General features: G+C 37.3%; 1 protein-coding gene across 2 annotated transcripts in view; it reads right to left on the reverse strand.

Annotated features, from left to right (window-relative positions):
- Positions 1-8,093: 8,093 nt before the first annotated feature.
- Positions 8,094-17,095, reverse strand: part of LOC126213349 (zinc finger protein 493-like) — a 115,219-nt gene continuing 106,217 nt past the window's right edge. For both annotated transcript variants that reach the window (XM_049941046.1, XM_049941047.1), the window contains one exon: positions 8,094-11,911. In XM_049941046.1, the coding sequence (XP_049797003.1) occupies positions 10,240-11,911 (1,672 nt within the window). In that variant the 3' untranslated portion in view covers positions 8,094-10,239. The remainder of the gene's footprint in view (positions 11,912-17,095) is intronic.

Below are 17,095 nucleotides of genomic sequence, written 5' to 3' on the forward strand. Positions count from 1 at the left end.
TCTTTCGATATCTTCGGCTGACATCTATACCTCTGCCTGAAAACTTTCTTGCATGTGGTTTATTTACGTTTTGACCATACTAACACATATTAGTAGGTGTGGGTTGAATCCGCAAACCTTTACGTGGAAATCAAGATTTATGCATAATGGGTGGTGGAAAAACAGTGTTTAGGAAACGGAGGTTTCATGGAAATCGGTTTACCAACAGAAAAGAGGAAGCAACTCGAGTTGAAGAACATAAGCTCTCAGCTTCTGGATAATTGTACAGGTTAATGATGTTGATATGGATTCCACTGGATTCAGACATTGATTTAGAGCTTCTCTGCCAGGCTGTAAAGTTTTCATGTTCATGTTTCTTGCAAACCCTGATTTATTGAGGGAGTGTCTTCAAGCAAAGACACAACATGCAAATGAAAGTCTCAAGAATTTAATTTGGATTAAATGCTCAAAAAGAACATTCTGTGGACTTGAAGTACTCAAAATAGGTGTCTATGATGCAGTTTTATGTTACAACAACGGAGATAATGGCAGAACTGAAGTGATGGATAGAGCTGGTGTAGATCCTGGTGAGTTTAAAACAAAATATTTTTACACCATCGATGAGGGCTGGGTCAAGAAAGCTAACAGATCAGTGTCTGACCTGTAAAAATGGGGCAGGGAGATTCGAAAAGATAAAAAATCTGGAGGATGTATCAGTATGGACGATTTTAAAACTGAGGTAAGCTTATTACATATAGAAGTACGTCAAGAAAATTTTTGAACCTCATGTTTCTGTTTTACATTTCTCATGTCATTAGAAGCATTTTCTCAGAAAGTATATGCGCTAATGCTATGAAATTTTCAGGAACTGCTTGCTATTAAACTCAAATTTTTAGATATGTAGATATTTTTAGGTATGTAGAAAAAAGTTTATTTTGGATATGTAAAATCAGAAACTCTGTTAATTATACAATCTGTACCACAAATTAATAACTGTAGTTCAGCGGTCTTATAACCTGCTCAGAACACTGAAATAGAATTTTCAGATTAGTTGCATGATTAGAATTTGAGTTGAGGTTTTTCATAAAAAAAGACAGTAAAAAAATTCAAATCTATGGCAAAATATTATTACTGCATATTTTATTATATTTTTCCGTTAAAACACAGCTCTTTTGGTTTACACATGTAAAATTTTAGATTTGTACATTAATAAATATCTCTGTAATGATTTTTTAAATAAATGTTTGCATTTTCCACTATATCCTCCCTTAACGTACAGTAAGTATTTTAGAGCCTATGTCTCCTACACAGTTTTTCTTGTTATGATATATACTACTGCCTCTCAAAATATGGAATACTAGTTTCTAAAACAATGTACACACTTGTTTTTGAATTTGTCCCCTTTTACTGTATTTTCTTCTTTCTTTTAATTCTGTTGTGGACTGGGTAATAAATTTTCAAACTTCTACCATTTTTGAACATATTGTAAGTTTTGCACAGAATCATTCTATTCATAGTAAATGTATTGGCACTTTGCTGGTCACGGTGGTCTAGCGGTTCTACACGCTCAGTCCGGAACCGTGCGACTGTTACGGTTGCTGGTTCGAATCCTGCCTCGGGCATGGATTGCCACTTTGTACTTCTAATTAATTTTGATTCCCACAGTTAAAATTATTATTGCTTACTACCTTTATCCTCAGTATCAACACAGCCTTTTTATTTATGTTGTTGTTACTACAATTACTACTACTACTACTACTACTACTACTACTATTTCTGAAGACTCCTTCCATTACGACTGCCCAAGTGTTTCAAATATTTTCTTTTCCTGAGTATGTCACTTCAACAGTTCCGCCAGATCTGGAATACCACAACAACTACCCTGGTTCATCTAATGGCCAGCAAACCTTTAATTATGGACACATATTTTTTTTTTATTTTGTTACTGCAATATAAACCAAACTCAGATCTGAACAAACTCTGTTGCCCTGTAATTTTTCGCCCCTTTCTCCTACATCCATGGCCTATTCGAAAGGGTGAAAGGTTAAGAATGTAAAACTCTGTGTGCCAGTCCTAACAAGGATCCCTAGATATTAATAATTTTTGTCTTTTCTTTGTCATTACGGTTCCACTTTCTGTGCTCAATCATAGCTAGGTGCCCATGCTGGTACAGGGGAGTTGATTTAGTCCAATATAATTGTGAGTCTTTTTTTTTATTTACTTGTGCTAAATCAAACATGGTTTGTGCCATCTACAACGGCCTAAATTGTGTTTTATCTCTGCTACAGAGCAGCCGACCCATCCCTGTTTCTATTGAGACTGGCAACTTCATCTTTCCTGGAGGGCCCAATAGAAACAAGCACTGCAATAACTGCAGACTTCTCTGACTACATTTATGACTCTTAATTTGCCCTCACACAATTACGCAACCATCAACTCTCTCTTGCCCACAATCCTCCTGGTGTTCTGCACTGCAGCAGCTCCTATATTCCCACAAATGATGCTGATACTATTTCATGCTAGGATTTCACTCGTTTTTCTTTTTGTTCAGGCACAACTCTTGTAGCTGCTGCTATCCATCACCCTTTTAGTGTTTGCTAATTTTCATACACAGAGTACTAATATTTTCCACCATCTCCTTACTGTCTCTGTTCTTGTCAGAAGGAACATCAAGTTGTGTTTCTATTAAGTAGGTTGTGCATCTTCATACCCGCAAAATGATGAGAGTTAATGGTATTATTGTGGCATTACATCTAGTTAACCACAAAAAGGATGCCATATTGGTTTCATTTCGTTGCTAATATCACTGTACCAAAAGCCATCTTGTCATATCTCCTCCACTAACATATGAATCATCTTTTTTTCACTGGACATTAAAACCAAATGATATAGTTTTTTCTTGAAGTTACTATTATTAGATTATTTATTTGTCATGTCAAAAGAACAGAAGTGTCAAAAATATATATACAAAAGAAGACAAAAAATTGGACACGTCAAGTGAATTTGGTGTAGCTCTCAACAGGTCTTGCACGGTGCAGGTGGTTGGTGATGAGGAACACTGAGGGGAAATGGCTGTTAGTCTGCTCAACGCCACACTGGCAAAGAACTGAGTCTACAGAGAAACCCCAAGTCTGCAGACTGGTCTTGCACGTTGTGTTTGATCATAATCTACTGAGAGACCCCATATTGACCTCCGAATATCCATGAGGGAGTTCTTTCTTTGGAGCGATCCATTCTCACACATAGCGAAATTTCTCCCGCCATCGCAAGATCCTTGCCACATGTGGATTCTCAATGAGAGCCTCAATAGTTGTCAAGAAGCTCTTTCTTGATTTCAGCCTCATATAGTGGTTGGGCTTCCTTCGTTATGGCCTTACTTTTCTCATATTTCGCAGCTACCTAACATCTCATTTCAGGAGGAGCATACCAGTGCGGCAACGGAGTTCGTCCACAGGAATAGGTCTTAAGCAACCCGTGATAATCTGGCAAGGCTCATTTAGAGCCTCATCTACGTTCCTGGCATGACTGGACTTGTACCATGTATATTCAGCAGTGGAACAACACAGACAAACGCGCTTAGCGCACAGTGCATGGTTTAGCAGCCCATGATGTACCTGTCAATTTTCGCACTGTTATTATTTCTGGATGCCACTTTCTGTTTCGTGTTTAGTCAACGCTTTTTATGTTAGCGTGCAATCCAGTATTACTCTAGGATTTTTGCGAGTAGGATTATGCTCGAGTACGATGTCTTCCCAGGATATATTTAACGATCTATTTGCCTGTTTATTCTTCAGGTGGAAAGCGCAGATCTGAGTCTTGGCAGGATTAGGTTTCAAGTAATTCCCATAATAGTAAACAGTGAATTTTTCCAAAGATTTTGATAGCATATCTTCTACAGACTCAGAACAGTAAGCCTGAGTAGTGATAGTGCAGTCATCAGCATAAATAAAGCTTAGGGTTTCTTCAGGGATAGGTTGATCGTTGGTATAGATGTTGAATAATAGTAGCGCAAGCACATTGCCTTGTGGCAGCCCATTTTTCTGAGTTCTCCACCTACTTTTCTTACCCTGAAATCCCACAAAAAATAAATTAATAAATGAATCTGTAATTCTGGAGAAGGTTTCTAATATTGCACATGTATGTGAAGTTTTTAGTTATGTCATAAACTTTATTCAGAAGGAGCCGATGGTTGATCGTATCATAAGCTGTGGATAGATGGATAAATACAGCACCTGTAATGAGCCATTTCTCATATCCATCTTCGATATGTTGTGTTAAGTTTAATATTTAAGATGTGTGGCTCATCCCTTCTCTGAAGCTGCTTGATGTGGTATTAGAAGATGCTCCACCTTTCTAATCATTCTCTGAAGAATAAGCCTCTCCAGTATTTTGTGGAGGTAACAGAGTAAAGAGGTTGGTCTATAATTTTTGGGAACTTTCCTATTCTTTCGATGTTTCAGTATGGCAATTACACCTGATTTTTCGCCATACTTTAGCGATCTTGCACTCTCAAATACAGTTGCCCATAAATTGCAGTAACCAAAGCATTGTAGTGGAACCAAAATTCTTGTTTTGTTCAGCTCTAATGTCATCCAGTCCTACTGCTTTTCCCTGTTTACATTTATTCAGGACTGAATTCAATTCTTCAAGAGAGAAAGATGGAGATAAGATACTATTCTCTTGATCTGTTTGCCTGAATAATTGTTTCCTCTCTATATTTGTGGGTTTAGTTGATCTGCCATTAATCAGGAGTTGGTAAGCAATTTGGTCTAGTTTAATATTAACATACGTGTTGACCTGAGTGTTATCATCACTCAGGCGATGTAGTAGCCTCCTGGCCTTTTGGCTTCTTTTACTTACGTCACAGTCGGCCATTAATTGTATCCATTCTTCTCTCTTAGCCTCAGATATTAAAGAGAGGACATTCTGTGCAAGGTTTGATGTGGCTTCACTAAAAGGATCTTCTTCCAGCTCCCTGTAGTACTCTTTAAGAAGAGTGGTCGTTTCAGGTGTTATACCCTTGATATAGTTCATTCTGCATCCCCTTAGAATTGATGCTCAGGAGGAGGCATTAACGACGTTAACAAAATTCTCATATTGATCTATCATAGGACCTATAGTTAAATTTTCTCATCTAAAAATTTCGAAAATTTCTGCCAATCAGCTGTTTGAAGTTGTACCTTCGTCTGAAAGGGATTTCTTGAGGTCTTACTTGTGGGAGAACTTGACACATAATAGGTCGACATAGTGTATTCGGCATGGGCTTACAGACGGATTTAGTGCAGGTATTAAAAATACTTTCACTAACGAAAAGCAGATACGGATTATAGCCAGTGTCCATTGTAGAAGGAATGCGGTAGTTTGCTGTCATGAAGGAGTGAGAGATGGAAAGTTTCAGCCCACATGAGGACAGCCTCACCATTTTGATCCTCTTGAGTGTACCCCCAAGCAAGGCTGTGACTGTTTAAATCAGGTATCACAATAGAATCTTTCCCTGTAATAAAATTTTCAGGTGGGGTGAAGGAAAAATCTGTTGCTGTAGGTTTATATGCTGATGTGACTCTACAGTTACTTAACAGTAATAATTTCATTATTGTTATCTGACCGACGAATACTACAGACTTCAAGGTCAGGTCTTATAAGGATGGCGCTTGCATACTGTACATCATGTGTTTCAGCAACCAGTTTCATTCCAGGAACAGAAGGACATCTCTGTTGGGTATCTATGTATTTCTGCAACACAAGATATCACAGTACTAAGTGTGGCACATGTCTTGCAGGAGTTGTTGCTTGCAGGAAGGTATTCCTTCAATATTCATGGATATAATAGTCAACACTGGCCCTAAAACGACTGTTGATTTGATGTCCCTAATACTTCTGGTGTGAAAGGATCAGCTGCCAGGTTATTCTGACATTTCCCAGGGTACACCTGATTGCATTTCATCTCTCTGTATTTATCATCATACATTGCAATCTTCAGGGAGGCTCCTTTCGTGTACCCCATTATTAGATGAGGCCTTAATTCTGGAGAGATCATAATTATTTGTAGTAATGCAAATGCTTAAAAATGTCCCATAGCATGCTTTACGGCAATATTTGTTGAAAATCAACTGAACTGAGTATAATCAAATAGACTTAGCTAATGGAACATCCACAGGGGGATACTGGTGTATCTCAATCTGTTCTTTATGAGACAGTGTATGAATTGCATAGATCTATCTGATGTGCCATGCACTGTAACCAAAGATATGAAACTATGTCGATGTGCAACTGCCTAGCTCCAACTTGTACAAATTTATGGGTATAAATGTATGAGTAAGTTACACCTGCAGTCCTATGTGGCACACTAGTTAACTTACCCTTAGTAAACGTAGGCACATTAAACAAACCATAAAAAATTTTAATAGCAGGAATACTTAATACAGAATCCAAATAAGTAGCATGAATCTGCAAACTATTTTCACAATTTTATATTTTAGTGAAAAGCAGCTTTTCTAGCTTTAAATGAAACCTTTATCATCTTCCAACAAACTCCATTCACTCAAGTAATTTCAAACAAAAAGTACTCGAATTCTGTTTACAACAATATTTAAAATCATACTTTCTTGATTTATGATTCAGTTTGGACTCAAGTTAACACTAACATTACTCTTTCGACAGATGTCGAACAATACAGGTTTCAAAAAGATCCAATTTGGACAGGAGTGCAAGGCAACAATTATCGTGTCTAAATGATGTCCCTAAGAACTTTTTGGTTATAAAATGCCACCCATATTAGCTTGAAGTGCAGTGGTGATAATGTGAAGAAATTCATTACAGCCTTTATGGAATTTGCCAAATATATTTCAGCGGAAAACATCTAAAAGTGGTCAGGCACATCATATGATGATGGCAATAATAACCAGTTACTAATAATGATATTTGTTTCAGTCTTATTATATAAATACCACATTACAACAATTAATAGCACTTTATTATGACAAAGTACTATTGTCAATATTTCCCATTGCTTCTGTCACTTGAGCTCTTATTTTAATATATCGCTGTGGGTTACTTAATTTCTGTTCAGAATCTTTAGAATCATCACAAGCATATTTTCAGTGATGAGACTATTAAAATAGAAGAGTTACAAGCCAGAATTTAAGCTTCATGTGAGTATAGTACTGTAAGTTTGTGAATTCAAGGCTCTGTTCTTACCTGAATAATAATAGTAATGATGTTTGTCTCAGCAAGCATTACTGAGAGAACAGAATACTTTTCTGTTTTGATTAAAATAGACCAACCACAAAAAGCACAGTACCAACAGGAACTGAAGTAGAAATATGCAACTAAGTAGCTGGACAGAATAGTGTAACAACATTACTATAAGGAGAACGACACAATTTAAAATCCATGCAATTTCTTTCCAAGTCACAACCAAAATTTCTAATTAAGTGTGTATGAGGATGGGAGCCCACAAACTATAAATAGATCAGCATTCCCTAAATATTTAAAAGCCACTGCAGTATTGCTGCCTAGATAGCAGCACACTATTATGTTGCAAGAACCATCATGAGAGATACATTCTCATTACAGTAAAAAGCCACACAGCTGAAAGTGTCACAAACCTCAGAAATGCCTATCACTTAATAACAATTGTCTGAAGTTATTAAAAGTATGACGAAACTTAATAAACGAACTACCTTACACCAATAAGAAATTGGTGAGAAATCGAAAACACTGACCAAAAACAAACATTATGAAATATAAGACAAAGCATTAGTAAAGATTTCTGAAAACTTCACATTTACTCAGAGAAATTATGGAAAATACTCACTATGAAATCATGTTTAAAGCAGATAAAAGACAACTAAAAAATCAAATTAAAACAAAGCAATTAGAAAGAAAGCACATCTAATAAATTAACTTATTACAATAAAAATTATGCATTTGGATTAAATTCATATTGTAGTAATCACACTGAGCTCTTTCAACTGTCCTCATGTTTATACAAACAATTGGAATTACAATCTGACACTACATGATGACAGTTTTCCCACTGATGTTTGTACAGTAGTTACATGATATTTAAAAACAGACAAATAATTAAAAGATTTGATGCATAAAATTAATCTTCATTTAATCAGAATTATGTACAGGGATTTTTAATACAAATATTTTTCACAAGAAATATGGCACTTAAACTGACAATAGTGTATTGGCATAAAATTTAACGAAGCATGAAAATTTGAATTACTACACAATTTACCAAAAGATCCTTTTGTGTCAAGATACACTGTTGATCCAAATCATTATACCCACTTCCCTAGGAGGAGTGTGTGCTACCCAGTGGCATTTGGTTATGTCACGCAGTAACGAAACTATATAACCAGCAATGAATGGGTAATCATTCTAGTTACAGTATGTGTAAAAAACTGGCATAAACAACTTTGCCAAAGAGCAGATGGTTTTGCCTGGTGCCTGGGTAAGTCCATCTAAAAAACAGTGAATCTGGTTGGCTGCTCAGATGCTTCTATCATTAGCCTCTATGGAACATCGTTGAAAGATGGTATATCCACAAGTTGACAAAAGGTTGTAGGATTAGCATGCATTACCTAGAACAAGGAGATCAGAACCTAGCTGCTCTGTAAAGTGGGATTGATGGCAATCTGTGGAGACAGGAGAAAATGCTTGAGCAGGCACAAGAGTTTCAAGCTATTCAGCAGACACTGTTGAACATGAGGCCACAAGTTATATAACAGCCCTGTATTCCCATGTTGATCTAACAACATTGTCAGTTACTATAGTAATACAATGGGATAATTGATATTGGACTGCATACCAATAAAGATGTGTCACGTGTTGGGATAAGTGACATTTCTTGTGGACCAGGTCAATGGTTGTGGCCAGATGTGCCATCATCCAGATGAACAGTCGTTCAACACATGCACAACACAACAGGTGCAGAAAGATGGGGGCAAATGGGGGATATTCATATGAGACGCCAAGAAACAGCTGGTCATAATTGGAAGAACCATGACAGATGTGGAGAACACGAACATTATTGCAACCTCTGTCACTTAATGCTTTATGTATTTCCTGAGAGTGACAACATCTTACAGCAGGATAACTGTCCAAATCACAAGGTCAGAATCACACTGCAATGATTCGAGCATCATGATAGCTCATACTGTTGTCTTTCCCACCCAGCTCACCTCATTAGATCATTATGAAACGAATTTGGGATGCTATTGCACACCAACTACACAGCAACAAACTGATAGCCTGCAGTTAATGGTAACTGTGAGAGATGTGTGTAGACACATAGTCCAATTTACTAGGGGATAACTAACAGAGAACTAATGAGTCCATACCATACAGAAGCACTGTTGTATTGCAGTCTGAAGGTGAATCAAAATGCTACTAGGCAGATGATTACAATTTTTGCCTGATGTCTGTATACTTGCCACCACCAGTTATTTCCTAATGTAGAAGTAGCACAGATAGTTCACATGTGTGCAAATTTTGATCACACAAATAGCATTACTATTAAGGAGGCATACCTCAGTAACATGTTTGCATAATCATGATATTTTTGTATCTTTTTCCATTGTTGAGAAAAATAGCCTGAGTGATGGATGTGTAATAAACACATTTATATCGCCTGGGTACTGCCCACAGCTACATGAATATTGAAATGGCAGTTTCTTTCAAATAATTAGCAACATACTGGTAAATACTCTTGAAGAATATAAAGTCCTGATTATTGCATAGGACTTCTACTCAAACGAGTAACAGATATCTCTCAATGCACCAATTTCTGGTAGACAGATCGTTATAGCATGGAGCATTTACAACAAAAAATTGCAATTGTGTGCTTCATATATTGTATTTGGTATGCAACTTCTTTGAACATGAAGCTGTGAAAACAGATTTGTCACATTTTTGTGACCTTTCTGTACCACATGCGACCATATTCATAACACACTTATGGTCTCCTTTGAACATGTGTAAGTCTACAGACCTCAACAATACTTTGAGTGGTATCTACGTAATGTGTATTATTGCATGCTTCAAAAGATGATAGACTGGAGTAAAAGATTCCCAGCAAATGTCACATCTGTGTAGCATTTTTTTCAGTGTGTAGTGATAGCTGTTTTTTGAGGTTACTCGAGTTTTTATACAATTTGCCATAAATACTACATTTGTGTTGTCATTTACCGGTGTGTACTAATTATTTCCTTGAGATTACCAGAGTAAGAAAAATATTTGCCACAAGTATCATATTTCTAGGGGCTCCTTCCTGCGTGTATTAATTTGTGTTTTTAGATGACCCAGTTCTGAAAACGATTTGCCACCAACATTGACTTTGTGTTGTCCCTGTTCAGTGTGTATTAATTCACGTTTCTTGAGACTGCCCCATTGAGGAAACGATTTACCACAAACACTATATTTGTAGAGTCTCTTTCCAATGTGTGTCAACAAATGCCTCTTGAGATTGCCCGACTGAGTAAACGATTTTCCACAAACATCGCATTCGTGGGGTCTCTTTCCTGTGTGTATTAATTCGTGTGTCTTGAGATTCCTCGACTGATTAAACGATTTTCCACAAACACCGCATTCGTGGTGTCTCTTTCCCATGTGTATTAATTCATGTACCTTGAGATTGTCCGAACGAATAAACGATTTTCCACAAACAGTACATCTGTAGGGTCTCTTACCAGTGTGTATTAAACCGTGCCTCTTGAGATGTCTCGACCCAGTAAAAGATTTTCCACAAACATCGCACTCATGGGGTCTCTCTTCTGTGTGTATTAAATTGTGGGTCTTGAGACTGCCCGACTGCGTAAACGATTTTCCACAAACACCGCATTCATGAGGTCTCTTTCCTGTATGTACTAATTCATGTGTCTTGAGATTGCTCGACTGAGTAAACGATTTTCCACAAACACGGCATACGTGGGGTCTCTTTCCCATGTGTATTAATTCATGTACCTTGAGATTGTCCGAACGAATAAACGATTTTCCACAAACAGTACATCTGTAGGGTCTCTTACCAGTGTGTATTAAACCGTGCCTCTTTAGATGTCTCGACCCAGTAAAAGATTTTCCACAAACATCGCACTCATGGGGTCTCTTTTCTGTGTGTATTAAATTGTGGGTCTTGAGATTGCCCGACTGAGTAAACGATTTTCCACAAACACCGCATTCGTGGCGTCTCTTTCCCGTGTGTATTAATTCATGTATCGTGAGATTGCTCGACTGAGTAAACGATTTTCCACAAACATCACATTTGTGATGTCTCTTTGCACGTAGCACAGTGTGGACATTAACATGATCATTTGTACACAAAAATCCATAGTCATCACATCTGAGTTTCTCTGCAACTTGTGTCACAGTATGTGTATTGCATATGTCACTAAAGGACTTCCTTAAAGTTTTCCTGGTTTCCTTGGATGAAGATTGCTTCTCAGTCTGTTCCACCATTTCTTCTCGTACACTTTCTAAGGAGATGTTGTTTTCATGGTCATCACTGCATTCAAGTTTGTCACTGTTTGCAGCTGATAATGCTTGGTCACCCTCACTCATTCTCAAATGTTCTTTCAAGCTGTCATCAGTGGGCAATACCTCACCACATGACTTACACACATATGCAGGTGCCTGCACACCATCAATGTGGATGAAGATATGCATTATGAGTCTGTATTTTGAAGGGAAGCTCTGTAGGCAGAAACTACAGTTAAACTTATGGAATTCCTTTTCCCTGATGCTACAACTGAATCTTGTGCCACATAAGCTGTCTTCTTGTGAAGTCTGTAACTTTGTATAGTTATGAGACATACTGAAATCTGTTGACATCTCTGTATCTATCTCCAGATCATCATCGACTAGTCCTTGATGTAATGCTTCTTGATACGGAACGTTACAGCTGTCACCAGCACTTTCAATGAAACTGAGGAAGGAGAAAAGAGGTGTGAAATGTTGATTTACACGATACAAAAAACAGTATTTCACCATCCACAAAATCAGGGACTATAAACCGAAAGATAAAAATGTATGGGTGTCACAGATAACTTATTCAGTACATGTAAATGATTTAAAATTATCATGACATTCTGCCAGAGGGATAGAATTTTTATAAGGCAAATAATCACAGGAAATTCAATAACGACCAGTCTCATTCAGTGCTGACTGGATTTTCTAATTTTTTAGTAGGTACAGTATTTTTAAAATACTGTTCAACAATCTTTTAGACCAAATTATTACTATCATTAGATATAATATCTTCCAGTTTTTGACATAACAGTTTCCACCCAAAGATAAAGGAAAAGAAAAGAGAAATCAATGATTTTAAAATTAAAATAAATCACTCTCTCCAAGTGGATTTTTCTTTGGTTTGGAGAACACTTTGAGCTTAGAGTATAAATTCTTAAAAGCACTCATGATACATTTATTTCACAAAGCAATGAAGCATGGCATTTTATTTGATTCCAAATGAATCCCCAACTACCACAAACATCACATTTATTATTGGCTAGGTACTACGGCCATCAACCAGGTGGACAACACCTGTACAGAAACAAATACATAAGTTTCCGGACTGATGAACAAATGTGAATGACACACACAAATTATTCCAACATTACATATGTATTGTTAGCAGCACAGCTTACGTGTACCCTTTCTAATTGACATACTGTCTGGCAGGGAGGATGCCAATGCATTTACAGCCTCCCATTCAAAATTATCTTTACAACTCCTCAATATCTGGTCCCCTGGAGTTTCAAAACATCCTTGACTGAATCAAACATGTATCAATGGTGACATCAGCATGAATCATGTACAGCGAATCCTACCATAGTCTTCTGAGAGCAAGTAATTGCAGTAGGTGTATGGTCTACCCGTGTGATATCTGGGTCCAATCATTCCACCTGCAGCTACCCCATTCCATCACAATGGAACTGGACATCTTTGAGCTTCCCAATAAGGTCATTTGTGTGTGGATATGCCTGTGGGTGTCTAGGAGCATGCACATACTTGTGTGCTATTATTCTATCCTGATTGCTGCTTTTGACTGTTTTGCTTTTTGATGGATATGTGGTTTCAAGTAACCAATGACAGTGAAACATTACAGTTTGCTTTCATCAAAAACTGAAATTTTGCTGCAGTAGATGGCTATGCAAAGAAACATATTAAGAAATTTTTTTGTCTCGAGTTCGCTCATAGAGGTTAGCGTTAAAGGCTCTGAACAAAATAATCATGATCTGAGTTGTGCTGCAGATTGTTAATCTCTGTTTTCTTGGATATACTGCAGCTCATATAGTTGTGGTAAGGTTAGGGCATGAGTTTAAATTCAAGGCTACAAAAGGCTGTCTAAAATCATCAGACACTAAGTTAATGTAGAATATTATATCCCACTGACTACAGTACTGTATGTTGAATTGAAAAAGAACACGCCTTTTGGGTATGCCCTATGTAGGTATATTTCTTATACAGTTGCTTCCACATCTGCCAGATTATAAGAGTAGGTGCCTGGTGTGCCCATAATCATATTGGCTGAAAACACCTCCCACTTTCAAAGCTTACAGATGGCATAGATGGCAGGCACTGACTTTCCCCAAACACTCCTATGTACACATATGCTAGAGGGACACAGCCACAATTACACACATTTCCAACGTATTATCAGATTAGGGAAAGGCAGTGTATTCCAGCCATTCACATTCTCAGGGTGGAGCAATATCCTTCAAATTTACACTGGATGTGAGTGCGTAGTTTATTGGATTCTACAGACCAGGTATGCCACATGCTGATCGAATTTTTGTTGTCATTTGGCTTACAGTTAGTGAGGGCCACCTTACAGTAACTATTGTGCAATGTATCATTTTCCCCTGGGTTCAGTAGAACAGGCAAGATTGCTTTCTCACATGAAGCTAAAATTTTCCTACTAGTTCAGCTGTTATGTAGCACTACTTGAAAATAAAAAGTCGTATCTAGGTTTCTTGCGGCATTACATCCACCCTGTCTGAGCTATCTCCTTTTCTCCCCTCTGGTTTTTAGATTTGTTCCTGCCTGATACAGGAGTTTTATGGGCTATCAAAACAATAATAAATCCTCCTCATCATTACTCATATTTTTGTTGAGCCAGCTGACAAAAGAAATGATGTAGACAGCAGTTCTGGGCTAAATATTCACTGTAGATGAACAACATTGGAACTATCACCAAGCTTTGCAAGAGGTGAATACTGTGGGTTGACACTTACTTCCACAACAGGACAAGTGCACCAACAGTGTGGTGAATCTACCTTGCAATAATCATAGTCTGGCAAGATGTAAGCAATTTTGAATATCACCAGATGGTAAAACAATCCTCTGTTTGCTCCATGTGGTACCCACCTCAGTGACCTTTTGACATGCCTATGTGTGTTACAATTATAATTAAGCAGGATTAGAGAGTAGTTGTGAGAAAATAAGTAACTGTGCTGAAGTAAATTCTAGCACTTGTATTCAGAAAACATAGCTCATCTCACAACCCACCAGAAGATGGTGGCATTACACCTGAATATTACTGACATTAATATCTCCTACAAATGAAATGGCTGGCAAAATGTTAGGACAATATTAGCAATGCTTCTTGCAAAGAGGATCTTGGCAAATCAAAACAAAATCTATTGTTATCATTGAGTAACTGCCCTAAGAATTCATACAGCTAGTGTCTTATCTCAGTCCTCACCTATCCCTTACACACAGTAAATAATACAGGTTGCCCATCCAGCAGTCCTTACCCCCAGTGGCAACCAGTCAGATACTGTGCCCTGACAGCATGGGAGTATTGAAACATTTACAAAGTGACTCACGTGAAATACAGTGAGCTTCTACAAATAAAAAGTTTCATTAGTCTACATGTGCTATCAAAACATGAATGTTCCATTGCAGTTTAATAGTAATTGTGTTATTACTACAATGCATTAGGGAGATGACAATTTGAAGGTTTTCACTGTGGAACTTTGTGGTTCCATCACAAAACCATCATCAATGTTTGCATCACATGTGATTCGTGGGATATAGGGTATTTGTACCTGATGCTCTGAGAGTGGCAAGTCTCATTATTTGGACAGTTACTATCTTGTATGTTTTTTCTCCAGTGAGTATGGAGGTGGTTTAGGTTTCAAGTATTTTCTATCTCATTCTTTTGGGATAGAGTAGAACCTCAAGTAACACCCCCATCAGTTGCCACAACCATCAAGTCATCATCAAATGTGTTCTTGAAGACATTGATAGTGAAAGTTCCAACACTGAATATACCAAGATGTCCCATTGGAACAACCTTCCCATAACAAAAGTGAATGACAGCAAATATCCTAGTCTATTGCTTGACAGTCAAGGTTCAAGCTGGTAGAATTGTTGCAACACTTATGTTCCTGATTCATAAGCAGCTTCCTGATATTTCTCATGGAGTTCTTGTCCTTTAAATGACACAGTGAAATCCCACAACAAAGCTTGTGATATTTGGGACTTATGGCATCATGTCAAGATTGATTACATGAGCAGTAGCACAGGCTGTTAACCCTTATGAACTTGAGTTTAATATTATAGCTCTTAACTGCATCTTACCATTTTAGTTATTCATAATTTTCCTCAAGAATGTGTTGTCTCATTTCTACCAGCCCTTCTTAATTGCTGTGTAACATCTGAAAAATAACTTATGATAAACAATAACTTACTATAGGGTTGTGAGAATATATGATATTTAGTGTATAATTAAAAAGTCTATCAGCATCTCCTCAGCACAAAGTCATGATTTCCTAATTTTGTGACTTTTTTGTAATAGCTAAGCTATTTGACATGTTTCAGTTGTGTGGCACGCACTTACCATATGAAACATTTATCTTGCCAAAGTGAAGTGACATGCCTGCCTTAATGAAACTGGGAGACATACATTAAATAAAACTGCAATGGAATGATATCTAGGGAGCGTCCACACGCTAACATGTGGTTAATGAAGATGGATGGCCGGTCTTTCTAGTAGTAAAGGTACCAGCCACCACCATACCATATGCTAGGGAAATTATTTTGAAATTCCTTAGGACATGCTGCTCTGCTGTATAGTTTGATGATAATGACATCCAATTGGGTAAAATATTCCAGTAGCAATATAGCCTCCCAATAATTTCTCTGGGAGGGGGCTACTCTGGTGGATATCATCAGGGGAAAGAAACAATATCACTACAAGTGAGAGTGTAGAATGTTAAGTCCCTTGATTGATTAGGTGAGTCAGAGAACGTGAAATTAGAAATGGATCAGTTGAACTTTGAAGTGGTTGGAATTATTGTGGTGCATGGGAGGAAGAACAACATTTCTGGTTAGGTGAATGCAGAGTTCTCAACACAAAATGAAATAGGAGTAATGCATGAGTAGAAGTAATTATAAATAATAATACAGAAATGTAGGTAAACTATTATGAACATTACTGTTGACTCAGTTCCATAGGCAACACAGATAAAAAAGGAAAACTATCCATAATTGTACAGGCACATATAATTACTAGCTCTGTCAATTATGAAGAACTTAAAAGAATATATAAGCTTGTACCTAGATAAAATTTTGAAGTGGAGCAAGCCTTCAACCATTAGGATTAAAAATAGTGAATTTCACAAAAAGGAGAAACATAGTGCCCTATCACTACACTCAAATTCTTGAGTGTAGCAATATGTGGAGATACCACAGAAATCCAATGCTTTCAAAACAACTGTGTGACTCACCTCAGAACATTGCTATAGGGTGTGTGATGCATATCAAATAGGTCTAACCAGGGATATTAATCTTTTACTTCACATTGCTTTGCAAGGAACAGATGTAGATCTAGACATAGCGGTCAGACTCATGTGTGAGCATTTACTAGGTGAAAATGGTAAATGTTTACCATGGATACACACAGTAAATGCAGAACTGAATTATTTCCTAACAATGATTTTGCAACCTCCTGAGTCCAGCCTTCCTATACAACAGGTCAAGTGGCTACTACAGTTCGAACACCAAAAGACCATAGCCACAATTTGGGATGAGAACATCTTGTGCCAGGAAAAATGAGCTTTACTGAACACAAAGGAAGATCTGATAGTGCACTACAGACAAT

Source organism: Schistocerca nitens, chromosome 11, assembly GCF_023898315.1.
Source record: "Schistocerca nitens isolate TAMUIC-IGC-003100 chromosome 11, iqSchNite1.1, whole genome shotgun sequence".
Lineage (NCBI taxonomy): Eukaryota > Metazoa > Arthropoda > Insecta > Orthoptera > Acrididae > Schistocerca > Schistocerca nitens.